Source organism: Ambystoma mexicanum, chromosome 5p (genome assembly GCF_040938575.1).
Source record: "Ambystoma mexicanum isolate Mex_15411 chromosome 5p, UKY_AmexF1_1, whole genome shotgun sequence".
NCBI classification, from domain to species: domain Eukaryota; kingdom Metazoa; phylum Chordata; class Amphibia; order Caudata; family Ambystomatidae; genus Ambystoma; species Ambystoma mexicanum.
In genome coordinates, this window is record NC_090930.1 from 1,361,881,563 (window position 1) to 1,361,903,078 (window position 21,516).

The window sequence follows — 21,516 nt, forward strand, 5'->3', positions numbered from 1 at the left end:
ATGACAGTAAAATGTAAATTAATGGATTTTGAGACCTGTGTGTTCTATGTGTGAGAAATTGAGGGTACGTGACAGGTCAGCTACCCACCCACAGTTCCCCTTTTGTGTTTGTTCTCAGTAGAAGCAAATCATACCAGGGCAGTCCTCCAGGAAAATCCTCAGCAAGTCCCCTTTCCACCTCGTAGATTAGGATGGCCTCTCAACCTCCCCCCTCTTCCTCCTGTCGAACCGGATCACTCTCATAATCTCCTACATTGTCCAGCTGGACCTCTTGGTCCTCCTCCAGTCCCTTCATTTTCCCCCTCCAGCCCAAGGAGAGAAAGACCCTCTGCACACGTAGTATCTCTGTATTGTTTTCCATCCCATGGGAAGCACAAACCAAATAGGAAAGGCCACTTGTAAGGAACTTGTTTATCCGCCAAATCTCTAGTCACTGGACCCATAGCTCTCCTCTTCCGTAGTGTCACCACTGCCAAATCCTGGCAGAGTAAAATTTTTCAACTATTCACTGTGATGTTTCCCTGACCTTGGGTCACCTTTAGTATTCCTTCTTTAACCTGGTATGATGCAAAACCTACCAAAACATCTTAGGATCTGTCACCCTGGGGCCCATCCAATGAATCTAGTCTATACAGATGTCTTTCGGCTCTTTTTGCAGTATCAGGTTCACAAAACACTGTTGCATTACTCCCTTCAGTTCAGCATCCTTTGTTGTTTCCGCCAAACCCTTTATCCTTATATTACATCTACAGGATCTGTTTTCTAAATCTTCGATTTGCAATTCCATGTTATGAATGGCCCTTGAAATTTGTTCCAACGCTTCTGAATTCTGCCTTACCTCTGCAGAGTCTTCCGATAGCCCATGTTCTGTGGTGTCCACTCTGCCCGCCAGCGCCACAACTTCCTCTCTGATTTCCTTAAGAGAGTTTTTAAGGTCTTCCTTTAGGTCTGCAATCTGTGCCTGCATAGCCCCGGTCAGCCTGTCATCCATTCCCCTGAGACAAGCAGTCAGGTCTTCTTTACTCATTGCAATATCTCCCCCTTCTTCTTCTGACTCTTTTCTGCGATTGCTGTTTCCAAAACCTGTCTAATTGACCTTCCTTGACTTCTCGGGCTCTGCCTTGTTTTGCCAGGGTCGCTTTCCCCTTTATTTCTGGCATCTAGAGAGGTATCACCACTCCTCGCTCGTCTCTTCATACTTGGACAGGGCGCCGCGCCACCCAGCTTCAAAAACAAATAAATCTTTGAAAACTTCTCATGCCATATCAATAAGATTTTCTGTTGTGTTATAGTACTGAAACAGCCACCCTTCAAGTGGTGGACAATTTTCTACATTGGACTAATTGGGGGATCCCAATTTGATGGTTTCCTGGACTCTCACCAGCTTTTGAAACTGCGTATCCTGGGGTACACTTCTTTGCAATTTAGCAGCCTGTTTGGGGGCTCGGAGAGATGACTCTGAAATATTTATCATAATTTCTCTCTGGACATACTCAGTCCTTCCAGATAGGGATCCTCTAATCTGCCCCTCTCCACTTTGGATGCATGGTGTTCCACCCATTAGTCATTTTAGCTTTAAATGGATCTGCTGGGAGATCTAATGGCCTGCTAGTAGGTCTCCCAGTTATCAGCAACGACACACCACTATATCTCTGTGTGTCCTCTCAGGGAGTGCCACTCCTCTCCATGTGGGCTGTGTGTTACTCCTAGGATATGCATTGTTATTCACTTTTATATGACGCATTTGAGATATCTAGAGGCCAGCTAAATGGTCTCTTATCAGCAATGGCACACACCTGCCTTTCTGTGTTGTATAAGTGTGTGTCCACCTGCCGCTGTATTACTGAAGCTTTATGACTGCAGTCAGCCTTAAAACTAACTTGGTCAAGACACAATGTTTGCCCTTCTTTTGGTCAGGTTGGCATTTCCACTACAATTCCTAAATCTTGGCTGTCCATGCAGGGATGCAAATTTATCTTCCTTCAAATTATGGTCTAAGAATTAATGGCTTAATGAGAGACCCAGTTTTCATTTGGAATTCACAGGACCAAAAAAGCAAAAGCTGATAAGTGCCAGCAAGTTCTTAATCGCCGGATGAACCTTAACTTCCTTAAAGTAAGTTAGGCACAGTTGTGCAATTTCTTCTGCTCTCTCATACTGACTGTGTCTAGCAGCTCCTAAAAGGTTTGCACAAATGTACTTTAAAGGCAACTCTACACACTGTTGCCCGGATCGTTGTCAAAATACTGGTGCTTACATTGTCAATGCTGTAAATAAAAACATAAATATCGTTATATACACTTTGCTCTTGGCCGAGGAGGGGAGGGCTTTCAGATACAAAAACATTTAAACACATGATTCCAGTTATCAAAAGGAAGAAAAACATTGTAGTACCTGTCATAGCTTTCATCAGTGTCTGGATACAGGTTGTTTTACCAGCACCGCTAGGTCCCAGTGCCATCATGCCATGCCTCACTCTTTGAGTTTCATACAGCTGAATCATTTTCAGCTTCCATGGAGGGTGGCTTATCAAACCCATTGTTTCAACCTGCAACAATATACATTGCACCTGATTAAAGCAACAGCTATGGATCAACTGGAAATATCTAATTCCTATTAAACACTATTAAAAATGTAAATGTTCAAAATTAAATAATTTAGCAAGTAAGGTAGCCAAGCTTGTTGAGACACAACTTGTGCAAACTTTGCAAACTTTGCAATCTGCATATCTGACTCGCCCATTTTTACTTCTGGGCTGTATGGGCGGTAAGGGAGTGGAAGGAGATCGACACACAGGTGACATGATTGTTGGTAGAGACTTTAATTAAACAAATGAGGGGTGGGGTAATACATTCCTGAACCTAATACTAAGAGGGGCTTCCCTGCCTCAAAATAATATTCTAGGAGTCTATCAGGATAGTCCAAAGGAAGAAGTACACCATTGTGTCAAAAATCATATTTCCAGCCCTCACACTAAGAACTTAAATTAATGTGAAAAGGGGATCTTCTTTAGTCTCAAAGTTCCTTTCCAACTCAAAAAACAAAGTTCCAAAATGGTACAACAAATAAACTTCAAAAGGAAGGACAACCTTACTCCAAGGTTGTCGTGCCCTCCGAATGTCCAATGAGGGTCTTTCCTCTTTTAGTGACAGTCATGTATAAAAGAAAAGTCATTTTCTGGTACACTTGAGGCACTGTAAACTTTCCTTACTGGCAGTCTGCTTCACTTATAAGTTCTGCAGGAAGAGCAACATGAGCATGACCTACAGGAAACAGACCTGACATTAAAAAAAGCCATCTGACACTTGGATGGACTAGTCGTAAAAGGGCAGCAGACTCTGTGAAACAAAACAATGTACCAATTAGCACAGCCTTGCAGCGAATATCCATTGGATGCATCCCAAATGTAAATGGAAAAGCACTTTGGGATGCACAGGGGCTGTGGAACATAATTTAAGCCTTAGAGTTTAAATTCCTAATATGTTTTGACACAACGTACTGCAAAATGTGCATACACTGTCAACATATTTGCAAAGTAGTACCTGCATAACGCATGGTTGTGGCATGCTGTAAGGAACTAGATAAGCTTCAGTCAGATTATATATTTTATCAGTCTGAAGCAGATGATAGGAACATGGAGTGTGGGACATCAACACATTTTCAAGAAAAAAGGAAGAGGGCTAAGAAAAGCTTTCATGATGAAGTAGCGGATAATAATCCTTTAGAGAGTGGGTGGCAGGCATTCACAGTAGAAACTTTCTATGTTGTTGTTGATACCTTTGTTGCTCAGATGAATTCTCCCTTGCTAACTCTAAAAAGAAAAAGAAATACATGTTTTTTAAAATGATATTATTTTTATCCAAGCTCCTGGGCTGTGGCTAGCACCATGTGGCTCTTTGCTTCTGGACCAGCTGGCTTTCTTGTTCAGGCCTCTTAAAAAAAAGAAATCAAAAAACAGACAGGGGTTCCACAAGTCTAACACTTTCAGCAGTGCCCCTAAATAAGAAAGAATAGGATACCAAATAATTTGTCTTTCTAGAATTCTATACAATAATTGCTAGACTCATTAAAGGTTTATTTCAGGCACACATCAGGGGGTGAGTCACTGATTTAGTCTGTTCTTAAACACCTTAACTCAGCCTTTTATCCTTCTGAGGTTGATAAATGAGTACCAACACAGGCTGGGTGATATTGTAAATATATTTGTTCTATGTAAAGAGCTTAAGCGTAAGTGCTATATAATAACACATCATTATCATTTGGCCATGGACATCTGCTTGCATTTACAGTCATTTGGTAATATGGGCCTATATACACTGATCTTAATGATACATATGGTGATCGATTATAGTATGAAATGTATATCATATTATAGTGATATTGTAACCATATTTTTCATACTGTACTTAGGAACAATGCTATGTGATACCACTTCCTGTTTTGTCAAGGGGTGAAAGGTCGTGTTCCATCACTTTCAATGATATTACTTCGGCGTGGGGTCAAATGACATCACTTCCTGTGATGTCATCAGAGGTCAAGGGCGTATGATGTCACTTCCGCTAGCCCTGGCATTTTGGTGAAATGACGTCCCTGCTCAGATGACAGTGAGATTTCAAGATTTTAGAAATACTGTGCACACATTCCCACACTGGATAGTAAACATCTGACTAGGTCAGATAATTCTGACGTACTGAAAGAGTTAGCTACATTTTTTGCAGGTGATGTCTTTGTGCCCGGCGCTGTGGAAGAGAATTCTTCTTTTTGTCCACTGTGTGGGGAAATATTCTCTGACAAGCAGTTAATAACAATGTATCAGTATCATCGCCTCTAACATTCCTATCTCGCCCATCCTACGTATTGCGCGCTAAAACATGCTAAGGAATGATATGTGACCATCTACCGTTACCTTTGGCTAACCCCCTAGGCAAGTTATACTCTGCCTGGTCATAGTCTATGTACAAGTCATTACCCAATGCCGGGCTTGTCCCTTCTCCGAAATGAATCCTAGCAACCCTAGTACTCATGTTGATGCTCTATGTGAACCATTGCCATCTGTAACCATCCGGACATACTGCCATTATTTACCTAGCCCATATGTGCCTTGCCATTTGATAGCTGCATTTAGCCCATATGTGCCTTGCCATTGATTGTCGCATTTAGCCCATATGCACCCGGCCATTTGTTTGTTGCATTTAGCCCATATGTGCCCTGCCATCTGATAGCTGCATTTATCCCATATGTGCCCTGCCATTTGATAGCTGCATTTAGCTCATATGTGCCTTGCCATTGGTTGTTGCATTTTAGCCCATATGTGCCTTGCCATCTGATAGCTGCTTTTAGCCCATATGTGCCCTGCCATTTGATAGCTGCATTTAGCTTATATGTGCCTTGCCATTGGTTGTTGCATTTAGCCCATATGTGCCTTGCCACCTGATAGCTGCATTTAGCCCATATGTGCCCTGCCATTTGATAGCTGCATTTAGCCCATATGTGCCTTGCCATTGTTTGTCGCATTTAGCCCATATGCGCCCGGCCATTTGCTTGTTGCATTTAGCCCATATGTGCCTTGCCATTGTTTGTCGCATTTAGCCCATATGCATTTGCCCATATGCATTTGCTTGTTGCATTTAGCCCATATGTGCCCCGCCATTTGATTGTTGCATTTAGACCATGTGCCCTGCCATTTGCTTGTTGCAATAGCACATATGTGCCCTGCCATTTGCTCGTTGCATTTATCCCATATGTGCCCTGCCATTTGATTGTTGCACTCAGCCCATATCTGCCCTACCTCTAACTACCTTAGCTTACCCTGTGACTACTTACAACTTACCAGGCCTTGCTCTTTAGTAAAATCCTAAGGACCCTGATAATCCAACTTATATTAGGTCTCCTTGCCACAATGACTACTGTCGTCCTGGCCTCATGCCCACCTAAGGACAGAAACATGAGATTGAGATCAAGACTGCCACGCCTCTACGAACCCAAAATAAATTTGACCAGCAGAAGTTCCATACGCAAAGCTGTCCAACCTATAGAATTATCTAATAAAAGTACACAGCAGCACAATTCAAATAATCTGTCCGTTGTACACCCACCCACAACTAAAATTCCTCATACCATGAAACACACAAGTACCCTATTACTATCTGGGTCGCTTATCAATGCCAGATCTATGGTGGCTCACGTCACTGATATCGCTGATACTCTATCTAACGAGAACCTAGACATACTGGCCATAACTGAAACATGGCTCCATTAGGCTGCAGGCCCCGCCCTTATGATAGCTGTACCGGATGGTTACCACATACTTAGAGCCGACAGACCTATTGCCAGAGGTGGTGGTCTAGCCATCATCCACAAAACTAACCTATCTATAAGACTTGCCACTGCCCTATCATACCAATCCTGTGAGAGACTCACAACCAAACGTCTCCTCTCTAACAACCGTACCCTAACCATTCATGTGGTCTACAGACTGCCTGGCCCATTAGGTTCCTTCGAAGACGACCTAAATTGTATCCTAGCCAACAACACCAAAGATCATGTGCAAGTTCTGCTCCTGGGAGACTTTAATCTCGGCTTTACCGATAGTGATGACATACATGCCCATTCAGTAGCTACACTACTGAAGGATTATGGGCTGACGCAAAAAGTTATTACCCCTACACATATCAAAGGAAGGACTCTAGATTGGGTTGCCGACCTGAACTGTAACATTACCATCACCAATATCACACCGCAATCTTGGACTGACCACTATCTAATTACCTTTTCTGCCTCTCTTGACCTTTGGGCCTCATCACGACTTGAGAGGTAACAGTAACGCTATTAGCGCGGGCGGTATTAGCCCTACCGCCGAACTCCCTGGCGCTAATAGCGCCGGATCACGAGTTCAGCGGTAATGTAAGTCCCCATTCCCCACTGAGCCCATTCGGGAATGCCCCATTCCCCATTGGGCTCAATGGGGAATCTTCGCGCTAATAGCGCCGGCGGTAATAGCGCAAATTTTCGGCGGATTGACCCCAGCTCAGAGCTTCGGCAGACCCTTAAATCCGGCAGTAATAGCACTACCGACGGATTTAAGGGTTACCACCAAAGTCGTGATGAGGCTGCCTATCCACCCTAAAACGATACTTGTGGCACCACCACTCCCTACTAGAAGCAAAAAGGACATTACTGCAGGAAAGATACTACCACAAATTCTCCCTGATCTCAACAATCTAGTTATCAGCACAGACCCCACCCTACTAGTGGAAGTCTTCAACAGCGCCATGACCAAGGCACTAGACACGATTGCACCTGTCAAAATTCGCAAAGGTAGGAATTCCAAGATGGCCACCGGGGGAGTGAGACGTGCGTGAAGCTCTCTCTGCCCGGGCCACCCTGAAGAAGCACAAAACTAAGCTAAAACAAATAAAATAAGGTCAGATGGAGCCCCACTTACCTGCGGACCACCAGCGCCTGTGGCAGAGGGACCAGGATCCCGGGGGCGCGACCGCATTGCCCTGGATGGGGTGAAGGGGAGACTGCCCATCCCCCACCGGGGAACACTAGAAGCATTCGTCGGGGAAGGCGCGAGCGGCCTGGCAGAAGTGGCCGCCATCGGAGAGCCACCAGGTGGGGACACAGCAATATCCTGTGTGAAGCAGAGAGCTTCCCTGCCTCCGCCCTGAGGCGGAGGGGGTGGTGCAGGTCGCAGGGGAGAACAGCCTGACAGTGGAGGCCCTACTCAGTGAGCAACCCCTGACGTAATGACCACAGGCACCCCGATCCCGCGGATGGGCTGAGGAGGGGCTCTGAGAGGAGGGGAGATTGCGGAAGGCCCGGAAGTAACGGCCGGCAGCGGTGTGTAGTCAGACGGGGACACACCGGTACATCAGTAAAAAGCAGTGAGCCCTCCCAGCCTCCTCCCCGCAGCCAGGAAGGAGGGGTGGAACGCAGGAAAAACTTTGACTGTGGAGGCCCTTCGAGGCTGCAAGGAGCATAGGGACCTCTACCCAGTGGACAAGCCCACATGGGGGCCTGGAGTGGAGGGGTGGGGACACATTGCCCCCCGCCAAAGCACATAAGAACACTCACCGGAGGGGGCACGGGCGGCTCAAGAAGATCCAGACCGCATGGGAGTGCCGACCCGGGGGGATTTACCCTCGAGAAGCACTGAGGGGCTGTGCCTCCTCTTCCAAAGCCACAGGGGAAGAGTGGTGAAAAAGGGGGAACGCTCTGGCGGAGGAGGGAGATGGGCCCAGACCGGAACCGAGGAAGGCGGCTAACAGAGGACAATACAGAGGGTGAGTGACCTGCCGCCCCATGTACAGATGGGTACGGGACTCCCCTCTAGTCGAGACATATCTCCTCATCCGCAGCAATAGGCATGCCACATGAGACAACTCAACCTCCACCAGCACACCCGATGTCCCCGAGTCGGGTAAGTGAGAAGGGGGCCAAGAAGATAGGTCTCCCATCCTCGCGGCGGATCAGGCAGGGGGGAGGGTCAAGAAGAGGGGTGGGGGAGAAGAGCTACTCTCCCAGGATTGATGGAGGAGTGATCGACCCAGCAGGGCTGCAAGACGGCGCTAATAGCTGCCATTACCGGAAACATCGCAGCTCCCCCCAATACGATACTGGGCGGAGTGGGGCCAGCAGAGGGTATAGACACGGTGTGACATCCCTGGCAAACCCAGAGACAGCGCCGCAAGCCTAAGGGGACCATGGTAAAGGCCAAGGGAAAAGGGAGTACGGCACAACCACAAACTCAGAACAGCAAACAGGATGCCAACCGCCTTCAATTGTGGTCTGCAGATACCCCTACACATATCAGAGGGAAAACACAGGAAGATCCCCCAAGCGAAGGCATTGCCACTTTGACCCAACACCAACCACCTTCAAGGGAAGATATGCAAGCATGGTTCATGAAATTACAAGAGAAGTTCATGACAACAGTACAGGAATAGTTTGCCATGATGAAGAATGACATGAAACAAGTGGTCCATGACTTGAAACTTGATGTGGCCAAGCTGGAGGAGCGAACGGATATCCTCGAGAGAACCCTCCAAAATATGGAAGAAGAATCTCAACAAATTAGCGAGACACAGGAACAACTGGTGAGGCTACCACACAATTTAGAGATTCAATGTGAGGACCTTGAGAACCGCTCACGTAGATCCAACATACGCATAAAAAACATGGCAGAGACAGTTCAAGACAAGGATCTCAAGACGGCAGTCAAGGAGGTGTTCAGAGACATTCTGGAGGCTCAAAAGTTGGATAACATTGGGATCGACAGGGTGCATAGGGTGGGCCCGAAGAGATCGGGAGCGCCAGGGGAGAGACCGCGAGACATTCTGGTGGCTCTCTCCTCGTACCCACAAAAGAAGCAAATTTTAAGGAGGGCAAGAGGGTTGGACCACATAAGAATGAATGGAGAGGACATTCAGCAGTATCAAGATCTGGCCCTAGTAACGTTGCAAAAAAGAAGGGAGATAGCCCCACTGGTCAAAGAATGCAAATCCGATACAGGTGGACGTTCCCGTTTGGGCTGCTGTTCACCTGGGAGGGCAAACAGAGAAGAGCAACCATGTGGGAGGAAGGCCTCAGTATGATGGGGATACAGGTGGATGGAGGAGAGGAAAGAGCCACCAAAGCAAGGGGAGAGCTCCAAAGAAAGCCGAGAGGATGGGAAACGGTGCGGCAACGGAAGATCAAGGGGAAAGAGCGCCACAGGATGTCGTCCCTGAACGACTAACACGGTCGAGGCCTGAACCTGAGGTCACTCCGTGGGACCCCAGCTAAGTTCGCCAGGGGTAGGGATGGAGTGGGAATTCAGAGGCAACTAGAGACGGTCTGTACGGCGGCCCGTGGCGAACCTCTGGTCTTGGAATCTGGTAAGGACAGTGAGATATGTGGGGTTTATGACTCCCCGCGAATATCTCCCCGAGTTCAAGGAGGGCAGGTGGCGATAGGCGTAACGCCGTAGCATCCATAGGAACCCGGGCCCTACTCGGGGGAAAGTTGTTGGGTTTGATGTTAATTGTTGGGGGGGGAGTTGTTGAGAGTGGGGGAGGAAGGGGGGGAAATGAAGATGGGTAGCACAACATGTAGGGGGAACCCAAGACACTGGACTCGGGCCACGATCCCATGAGGAAGATTTGAATCCTAACGTATAACCTCAGGGGTCTTAACTCCCCAGTGAAGAGGATAAAGCTGGAGAAACTGCTTAAGAGGGACAAGGCCGATATATTATTACTCCAAGAGACGCATATCATAGTCCAGGACAAGCAGAAAACACACATAAGGGGATACAAGTTCTGGGCCCAGGCAAACGCCACAGAGAAAAAAGCAGGAGTGCTTATTGCTATAAAAGATGGGGGAGACGCCAGCCTAATAGACAAACACATAGATAAAAATGGGAGATATGCTTTTGTTAACGCTGTGATTAATGGACACTGCCTTACACTAGCCTCAATGTACGCTCCCAATGTAGGACAGGATGGCTTTATGAGGGACACGAAAGGGAAACTCGAAGACTTTGCGAAAGGAGAGGTGATCCTGGGGGGGTGATCTTAATCTGGCATGGAACCCACAAATAGACAGAAGTTCGCGGGGCTCCCATGGTCAGGGGGCAGCCTCGAAGCGTCTTAGACAAATGATGCAACACTTAGCCCTTTGCGATGTGTGGAGGGAACTCAATGGAAACCAGAGGGGATATACGTACTTCTCGCATGTCCACAACACAATGTCGAGAATAGACTATTTCTGGACATCAGTGGGGCTAATGGGTAAAGTACAGGGAATGGAAAAAGGCTCAATCACATTGTTAGACCACGCTCCACTATGGGTGGAGCTGAAATTACCAGGAAAGGAAAGTGGCCTCTGGCGGCTCCCTCAGGACCTGCTCCAGGATCCCGTAGCGGGAGAGGCGATTGGGGTATGGTGGAGGAATACTTTGAGCAAAACGACACAGGGGAGGTCCCACTGGGAACGGCCTGGGAGGCGTTCAAAGCGGTGATCCGCGGGAAGATGATTGCACTAAAGGTTTCGAGGGATCAACTGAGGCACAGATGGGAGAAACAACTAGAAAACGTGACAGCGGACATCCACGAGAATATTCGAACACAGCCCACCTGTAGCTTAAAAAAGGCCCTAAGGCATACACAAGGTCAGTTAGAAATACTTCGCTCTAAAAACGCAGAGACATCACTATTATTCCTCAAGCAACGATATTATATCAAGGCTAACAAAGCGGACAGATTCTTAGCTAGACAGCTCTGTGAAAAACAGAAGGGAATGGCGATCAAAAACATCCGGAACGCACAGGGCGAGCTACTGACACGCACACACGACATGGGAGAGGCCTTTAGGGAATTTTACCAATTGCTATATACTTCGGACTCTCCGGATGGTGACGCACAAGACGCCTTCTTACAGACCCTCTCCATCCCACAAATTTCGGAAGAAGATAGGTTAACATTGGAGAGCCCAATAAGGGAAGAGGAAGTGAAAAAGGCAATAGCAGATCTCCCAATCAGCAAAGCACCCGGCCCGGACGGCTTCACAGCCTCCTTCTATAAGAAATACGCTGAAAATGTAATCCAATTCCTAACCATGCTCCTAAATTCCTTCAAAGATAGCGGAAATGCCGCCCCTACAATGAACAAAGCAAAGGTACTGGTTTTCCACAAAGCAGGGAAAGACCCATCATATCCCACTTCCTACCGTCCTACAGCCCTGATAAACCTTGACTCCAAGATCTACACTAAGGTCCTGGCAGCAAGTCTATCTCCGCTTCTGCCCAATCTGATAAACCTAGACCAATCAGGCTTTATTCCAGGTAGACAAACACATGATAACATCAGACGGATCGTACATCTTGTGGAAAAGACGGGCATCACACACACTCCGGCATTGCTCCTATCGGTCGATGCCGAGAAAGCATTTGACCTGGGTCGAGTGGTCACTTCTATTTAAAACCCTAAAACATATGGGATTCGGGGACCAGTATATAGCAATGATAAGAGCCAACCATAATTCCCCGACAATTCGGACCGCCATAAATGGTGACGTCACCGGAAGGGTAGTCATCTCTAGGGGAACAAAGCAGGGATGCCCACTCTCCCCACTCTTATATGCCATATTCCTGGAGCCGCTCTTAATTAAAATAATGGAATCCATTCACATCAAAGGGATTGAAATGGCAGGTATGCAACACAAAGTAATAGCCTATGCCGAGGACATGTTAATAGCCATAGAAAACCCAGGGGGGGTCATTGGCGGCAATTGTAGGAGAACTGAACTGGACTAAAGATAAATAGGAGAAAATCAGAAATTCTGATTCTGGCAGGTGAACAAGGTGAGGTGGAAAGGGAAGCAGCAGCGTTAGACCTCAAGATCGCAGAAAATGGGATCAAGAAACTGGGGATAACACTGACACACCGGGTAGGGCTACTGTACGAAAGGAATTATCCCCCACTCCTAGAGCACATAAAGGGGGACTTGGAGAGATGGAACCCGTTGACGGTATTGTGGTGGGGCAGAATACAAACGGTCAAAATGAACACCCTCCAGAAACTGTTATACTACTTCCAGGCACTCCCAATTAGGGTCCCCTTTCAATCTTTACGACACTCTTAAAAGTGGTGGCATCCTTCATTTGGAAAAGGAAACCCCCGAGGGCTGCCATGGCAGTCCTCACTGCACCTATCCGGCAGGGGGGGGTGGCCCTTCCCCACTTTCAAAAATACTTTCAGGCAGCGAAACTTAGGGTGCTGCGGGAATGGATGGGGGATGGCCTGCATCCGATCTGGGTGACACAAGACAGGGCAGTCGGAAGAACCCCACTGGTGGAACTACTGTGGAAAGCAAAATAGTATAGGCACTGCAACCTGCACATTAGCGAAATCATGAAAACCACATTAGAGGCCTTGGACAATCAAACATGAAAGGGTACAATGTCTACAGTGGACAGCCCCTTTACGTCAATCTGTCAGAACCTCCAATTCCCACCCGGAATAGAACAAGGGGCCTTTGAGAAATGGAAGGTAGTGGGGTACACGAAAATAGGGGAAATGTTTCTAGACAAGGAAATAAGACCAACCGAGGCATGTACATCTCTTCTGAACCTCTCTGCAGGTGACAAGTATTAGTACGATCAGCTCAGACACTGGTTGGCGAGACCGGAAATTACTAGGGCGGCTACAAGAAACCTCACTCCGTTTGAAATGTATGTTACTACGAACTCTGGGGCTAAGAAATGGGTCCCAAAGCTATACTCCTTTAGAAAATCCCAAGACGAAGAAATAAAGTGGGCATATATGACCAAGTGAGGTAACACACTGGGGGAGGAACTATCAAGATGCCAATGGCATTACACCCCAGAAAGGCTGCACGCAATGTATCCCCAAACTTCTAATCTTTGCTGGAGAGGGTGTGCAGAAGTGGGAACGTGGAGACATATATGGTGGGAATGCAAGGGGATCAAAAGTTTTTGGTTGGAGGTACAGACAGAGATGGGGAAAATGTTTCCAGAAGTGGCACAGCTGGGTGAAAAGGTATGGCTTTGTGGAATGAAAGACATGGTGGCTAGGAAATACACAAAGTCACAGTGGAGAAGCTTTATGGGACTGCTAATAGCGGCCTGGTCAGCAATAGCCCAAAGTTGGAAAAAGCGCAATCCCCCATTGATATACACATGGCTCCAGAAGGTGTGGGCACAAATGGCTATGGAAAAACTGACCCACGCTATTCAAGCACGAGTGCTCTTTCACAAAGGAATGGGGAACAGTCCAAGACTACCTGCAATCCGACTATATGGAGCAATGGTGCCCCCATAATATCACAATCACAGAAATGTTCAGTGTATAAGGGGTTCACCAACAGGAAGACTTTATGAGGATCTTCAGGGGTGGGGGAGGGGAGGAAGTTGGGGGAGTTTATGCAATGTTGAATATTATGTTTTTATGTGAAAACAATAAATACATTTATAAAAAAAATAATTCGCAAAGGTAGACAGAAATCTCACCTTAACGCATGGTTCACACCCCAACTGAAAGAACTAAGGACTCAAAAAAGAAAATTGCAATCAATCTGGCGCCACTTGCCCACGGAGGAGAACAAAGCTAAGTTAACTAACCTTTCCAAACTGTACAAGAAGGAAATAAATAGCACTAAAAAGAATACATTCAATGACAGAATATCTAAGGCAAAATAGGACACAAAGAACTATTCTCTATCCTTCGTGAAATGGAATCACCAATACCACAGGTTGATAACATTCCTAAGGACAAGCCTTGGTGCACCGACATACAAAATGCTTTATCAAACAAAATCACATCCCTCCAAATTAAAATAGCTGAAAAGAAAGCCTCTCTGCTCTTACCTGCAGAATCCCTACCTCAACAGCACCACCCCTCATCACACAGGATAGCACGACCCCACCCTTTAGTTTCAGGAAAACTTCCATCACTGAAACAGAAAAAATTATTCTCTCACTTAAACCCTCTAATTGCAAAGGAAATAATTTCCCAGCACAAATTATAAAGAATGCAGCTAGAGACCTTTCCCCTTTCATCTCGAAACTCATTAATGCTTCGTTCATGACGAACCTAGTGCCCAATAATCTTAAACAATCCCGGGTGCTCCCACTGCTTAAAAAACAAACTGTAGACCCTGCTATTCCGACTAATTATAGACCTATCACTACAGTCCCCTTCCTACTCAAAATCATCGACAAAGTAGCTTACCTACAAATACAGGACTACCTAGAAGCAAACAACTTACTAGGATCACAACAGTCTGGATCCGCCCCCTCCATGGCACAGAAACAGCCTTGATTGACCTCAAGACTCAAATTGACGAGTTGAAGGACAATGGGAAATTAGCTATGCTACTCCTCCTTGATTTATCGGCAGCCTTTGACTTGGTGGATCACGCAGTCTTATGTAACCACCTTAGGTCAGCTGCCCATTTCTCAAGTGATGCCATTACCTGGATTCAATCCTTCCTAGCGAACCGCACAAGGAGAGTCTTCTCCCCTTAGCAGCTGCTGATCCCATACAAGTCCCCTGCGGCGTACCGCATGGATCATGTGTATCTCCTCACCATGTACAACATCTTTACTAAGCCCTTTTTCGACAAGTTGGACAGATTGGGTGTCACCTATACTAACTACACAGATGACACCCAGATCCTCATTCCCCTTTCGGGCAACTTCTTGGAAGACTCGGCCTTAGTAAATAAGATATACCTCCTCATTCAGGCATGGATGGCATCCCATGGCCTATGCTTGAACGACGATAAAACGGAGCTACTGATCCTAGGATCAGAGACTGCCATTAAAAAACTCAACCCCAGCTATGCCTCCTTCAACATTGACAACAATGTCATCAAAATTATGCCTTCAGTTAAAACCCTTGGCTTCTACCTTGACTATGCGCTTACCTTCAAGAAGCATGTTAACTCACTAGCATCATCTACAGCATAGCTGCTCAATCTTGGAACCAACTCCCTTTAGAGCTTAGAACAGACCAACCCTACTCCAGATTTAGGCGAAAAGTTCTATCCTGGTTACGGACCAATAATGCCTAACCTCGCCGACCTCTTCTACTCCTAACTGATCCCCCGCACTTACACCTCAACTGTATATTCTACCATGACCGCTAGGCTGTCCTTCTTCAACTGTATATGCTCCTTTGTACCACCTGACTATTTTTGGTATATCCTATTAGGACCTTCTTGGTTTTATTGCAAACGATGCCAAAGTAACTATGTTATCATTGTATGTAACTATGTTTATCTTTGCACGCATGTTTATAACTACCATGTAACTAAGCTTTTATGTATCCTTGTAATGCTTGTGCCCAGCTACCTAAGGGTTTTGGTTTGCGCTCTATCAAATAAACAAACAAACAAACAATGTGCTGCCTTTCTTTTATAGACAATGATATGCAGTGTTTACCCAACCTTTCTAATTTGTACAGAATATTTCTTACTTTACCTGTAAATAGTCCCACCGCAGAATAAAGTTTTAGCAGGCTGAAGTTGATCAAAAGTTACTTAGGGTCAACAATGGGTGAAGAAAGACTTTCAAATGTAGCCTTCCCAAGTATTGAAAGAGACCTGACTGACTCTGTGGACTTTGATAAAGTAATTCAAACATTTGATTCAATTAAACCACGCAGAAAGGGTTTGTAGCACAGATGATCTATAGGTTTTTTGCAGCAGCAGAGGGCTTCTTGGTCCTAATCTGTCACAGCAAAACATCTTCAAGCACATTTAGTCTTTCATTGCCTACCGCATGGGACACAATCTCATTCTAATCTTGCATTTGAAGGAACAGTCTCATCCTAATTACATGTATTGTATATGTTTGTGTGTATTTATTGAGTCATTGTTATGCAACAAGCATTTGATATTAGGGATATTTATTTTCAGCTCAAATGCTTGGCCTCATATTGGCTTTTTGGTACTAAGAAATGTTAACAAAAGATATTGCACTGATGCACTCAGAGAATAATGACAATTACATTGAACGATGTATACAATTGTACTTAAGTTGTTTGCTAATGTTTAGATTTGTTTCAGGAGCATCCATATGTCTGTTGCTGGGATACAAGGTTATTTTGATATTATCAGGGTATTTTATTTTAAACTCAGATGTCTGGACAAATGGCTTGTTTGAGCCAGGCAGACACCCTTATGTAATGTGTCAGCGAATGTAGGAAAATTATTTAAAATGTTTTCCATTGCAGTCTGTGGTTTTGAATGGTTTGACCTGGTTTCCACCCGCATGATATGGTATATTGCTTGCTTGTGAATGCTTATTGAATTGGTCTTGTTTGCCTTGCTGATGGATGGATCTGATTCAGATCTCTAGATTTCATTGTCACATTGAAATTATATTTTAATTGGACGTTCCCTTCATAACAAATGTGTGGTGTGTAATTGATAATAGATGTGGCCTGTAGTGTAAGTTTTTCCAAATGAAATATATATCAGGTAAAAACTGTGCCAGTTTTCCCTTGAATATTAAGCATCAGCAGTACCTAGTTATACCCGCAAAATTAAGTAAATGGTAGTGACGCCCGGCCTGATCATGAACCCTCTCTGACCAAAATGGCGCGGCAGCGGCACCTCCCTGAGTGGCACTTCACCCCCCCTGGTACCAAAACCTGCTCTGCCACTGGCACAGAAAATATATTTTGTCACACAATAGTTTGTCAGAAGGGTAAAGTAATGATAAGATACGTTTCTTCTTTCCACTGTACTCTTTATAGCAACAAAGACTTCTCCTTGAAGGCTACTACTCCGTTCCGGGTTCATTTACCTGCCAGGAATGGTTTCAACTTCATACACACCTTTCTTTATAAGCACAAAGTTTTCTGCTTGAAAGCAACTGTAACTGTTCCTTTCCTGGTTTACTCGCCTGCTAGGAATGGATGTCAACTTCATACCACTTGTTTCTCTCCTGGTTTACTTGCTTGCCAGGAAACGTTTTAACTTCACACAACTATCAATGGTTTCTCTGCTTGTACCAATGTTCATTTCAGGTTTCTCCCCACCTACATCTCATATGAGGAGAACTGCACAAATTGTGCCTGTTTGTTTGCTTCTGGCAATATGGGTTCCAGGTTTCCCCAAACTGGTATGCCATGTGAGGAAAATTGCACCCTTTCTGCCCTTCTTTCTCTTCTTTACAGTCTTTTGGCTGATGGCAATGCGGGTTCCAGGTTTCCCCAAACTGATGTCGCATGTGAGAGGAATTGCACCCGTTTTGCCCTTCTATCTCTTCTTTATAGGCTCCTAGCTGGTGGCAATGCAGGTTCAAGGTTTCCCCAAACTGATGTCCCATTAGAGAATTGTATCTATTTTGCCCTTCTTTTTCTACTTGGCCAGTCTCCACAACGGTCTCTGAATTGTAATTGTCCCATATAGACCCTCCCTAGGGTTACCTCTCTCTCTTGTTTGATGCACCGGCTTATTTTGGCATCTCTGAGTTGTCTCACGGTGCTGCAGTGTGATATTGATGCAGGCAGGACCTTGGTGCACTGTCAGACACTCTCTGGTCCGCGAGCACCGTTGACAGCTTTCCTGCGGCTGCCGCTACTTACAAGTCACTTCCCAGGAGCTTGCCAAGTTCCACCGGGTATTCGGTAGTCTGGTCTGCCGGAGCGGTCCTCTGTCACTCTGCAGCACCCCGTGTCTTCTTCGACTGACCCCTCTGCCATGGTCTTCACTTCGGCATATGCTGCTCCTGCCGCCTTCCTCAACTGCGGCTAGGTTTTCGATTTAAATGTCCCGCTCAGCTGATTGGAATAAAACAACTACACCGCACGGTCTGTTTGACATTACTATTGATCCTTATTCATTCTTCACTCCTCCATCTCGTCCCAGTACCACAGGCATTCTGGGCATTGAAGTCTATAATGTGTTTAGACTTCCCAAAGTTATTTTGTTTCAACTGATGGTTAGACGAAACAGAAGTTATCATATGAACATTGTGTGCAATAACATTAAGTTTAGGATCTGTACCCAAGACAGAACCTTTGCAGTCAGCGGGTACCACATGTGACCCATACAGTCCCAAAATGGAAAACATATTCTGTTTAGGTGTTCTCATATATTATCTTTTGGGCTTTAACCTGGGCAGGTTTTGCATAGTAATAAAGAAAAAATCAGGAGTGGAGATTAAAACAGCGAGAATTTTGGATTCATTTATTTAATCTAAAAGTTGTAGCATGGTGTTAGGTATTGCTTAATTGCAAGGAAACAGATAATGGACAGATTTTACAATTTGACAGTTGGGGGCACTGCTGCGTACCAGCCTCTTACATATTGAGGGTATTTGTCTCATATTCTTGCACAATCTCTTAAGGACAATTTGACATTACAGTATAAACAAGAGTGAGTGCTGCCCAGGACTGCTACTGGTCCATGCGTGTCATAGAACAAAACACACAACAACAAGTGTAAAACAAAAAAATAGGAGAAGGCGTTGTGTCGCAGATCGACACTGTAGTGCTTCGGCCACCTGTAGCAGTAGATGGGAGCTAGTTGATGGTGTGGCCTTCTTCAGGATGGGGGTGAAGGGTAACTCTGTCCGTGTGGTATCGTCAAAGGAACGATGTGGCGGTGAAGCTACTACACAGTTTCCATCAGCGTTGTTTGAAGAAGACTAGTGGGCCGGTGTAGGAAATACACTGCTTTGGGAGTGCTCACTCTGCAAGTTATGGGTCCAATTGGATTGGCCCGGATGTGGCGGCGCCCGTAATTGGCGTATTAGATCCCCAGTTTTGGATGGATTGCGAGGAATCTCAGGATCACCGGATCAATGTCAAGGACATCACACAACGCTGAGGGAAACTGTGTAGTAGCTTCACCGCCACATCGTTCCTTTGACGATGCCACATGGACAGAGTTACCCTTCACCCCCATCCTGAAGAAGGCCACACCATCAACTAACTCCCATCTACTGCTACAGGTGGCCGAAACACTACAGTGTCGATCTGCGACAAAACGCCTTCTCCTATTTTTTTGTTTTACACTTGTTGTTGTGTGTTTTGTTCTATGACACCCATGGACCATTAGCAGTCCTGGGAAGCACTCACTCTTGTTTATACTGTCATGTCAAATTGTCCTTTAGAGATTGTGCATGAATATGAGGCAAATACCCTCAATATGTAAGAGGTTGGTACGCAGCAGTACCCAACTGTCAAATTGTAAAATCTGTCCGTTATCTGTTTCCTTGCAATTAAGCAATACCTAACTCCATGCTACAACTTTGAGATTAAATACATGAATCCAAAATTCTCACTGTTTTGATCTCCCATCCTGGTTTTTTCTTTATTACTGATCACCCCCTTGGGCATATCAGGACATAGCCAGGCGCCTATATTATAGGTTTTGCATAGTGACAGCATGCCATCAGATATCTGGGAATTATATGATCCTCATCTCCACAAAAGGACGAATACTGCATCCCTCCCAAGTGAGTCATCACTTTTCTGTAACAGCTATCTCCTCCCATGTGATCCTCCCCCATAATGCCACCCTCAGGGTCAGGATCAGGTAGCGGCTGCCTTCCCCTGGCTACATGGGAGGCGACTTTATGTCAGAATGCAGGGTGTTATCAGGGGTGGTCAGGGCTCTGGGAAGGGCCCCAGGCGCAGGACAACAGAACCCAAAGCAAAACAGACCCAAAGGAACAGCCTCCAACCTTATCGGAGGCTTCTCTGTCACTTTTGCAGGAAGAAAGGCCTGCGGTCCACAACTCCCAGCAGCCTCCCGTCCGGGAACTACTTTTTCACTCCGAGGTTGGGAGGGGCTCGCGCACGTGCATGCGCGCAGGACAAAGGCACGGGCTTGTGCTTAAGCACGCGACCAGAACGGACACATCTTCCAGAGCTCCAGCTGATGGGGATCACGCGGGGGCCACGCCCCAAGGAACAAGCATTCCGGCCCCTAGGCCATGCCAGATAAGTATAGCAAAACCCCAGCGATCGAACCCACGCTAGATTTAGACAGGCAGCAGCAGGGAGAAAGCGCGGAAGCAAGGGGAAAGCATTGGGGGTCCCAATCCTCAGAGGGGCACGAGAAGGGGGCACAGCCCAGCCACATCACGTCCCCTGCTGAGGGCAAAGCTAAGTGCCTAACCGCGTTTCGCTGCATTTAAATCAACGGCGATTTCGGCCTGCATGCTGTATTAAGACTAATGTGCGCAGCGCCTTGTTTACAAACATACTTTCAGCCACGTGCAGCAAACTTTGGCAGCACGGAGTGCTTTTCTGATCACAGCCACATGCGGCAAACTTTGGCAGCATGTATCGCTTTTAGATTTTAAGCCACGTGCAGCAAAACTTTGGCAGCATGATGGGTCTTATTCCTTTTTAAGCCAGGTGCGGCGAACTTGGGCCACAGGTTCTGAATCTCCTACTATAGATGTGTGCAGCGGGCACCACTGCACAACTTATGTTTGGCATTACTAGGCTGCACGAGCAGATTAACATTTAACGTGCATGTGCCTGCACTAACCAAACCCAGGGGTGGAGTGCCACAATGTTGTATGTCTGTTTACTTGTATTGTACGTATGTGAGGTAACACAGGTCACTAATGCTAAACTCTCTTGCAGCATTTGAACTGCTCCGAGCTCTGGACCTGAGAGTGCGCAGGCAGGAGGCCAACACTCACCCCAAGAACTAAGTGCCTCTTTTGTATCAAAAGTTGCTGTAAAGCACTGTGTATGTTTGGGGGCAATAGTGTTTTTGTACTGTTGTTCTTTTCCCATTTGTTCCCTTGCCTGTCCACTTCCCCTTTCCTAACCCTCATTTCGGTTACCCTCTGTTCGAGACCTATCCAACCAACGAGATCCTAACCCTCTTTCCCTGCTGGGGTCTCTGAGGCCTGCGTATGTCACAGGTTTCGTGTTTTCTCACCTGTTTATGTTGCCTTGCGGGATCCTTCGCCAGGGTTTTCTTCCGTGCTGTTCGGGTCTTGTATAAGCCCGCTCGGCCGTCGTCGGATTTCAG

General features: G+C 46.1%; 1 protein-coding gene across 1 annotated transcript in view; it reads right to left on the reverse strand.

The window, feature by feature from the left end:
• Positions 1-21,516, reverse strand: part of DNAH5 (dynein axonemal heavy chain 5) — a 4,235,244-nt gene that overhangs the window by 1,987,601 nt on the left and 2,226,127 nt on the right. The window contains exon 41 of the mRNA XM_069613779.1: positions 2,395-2,548. Coding sequence (XP_069469880.1) covers positions 2,395-2,548 — 154 coding nt within the window. The remainder of the gene's footprint in view (positions 1-2,394; positions 2,549-21,516) is intronic.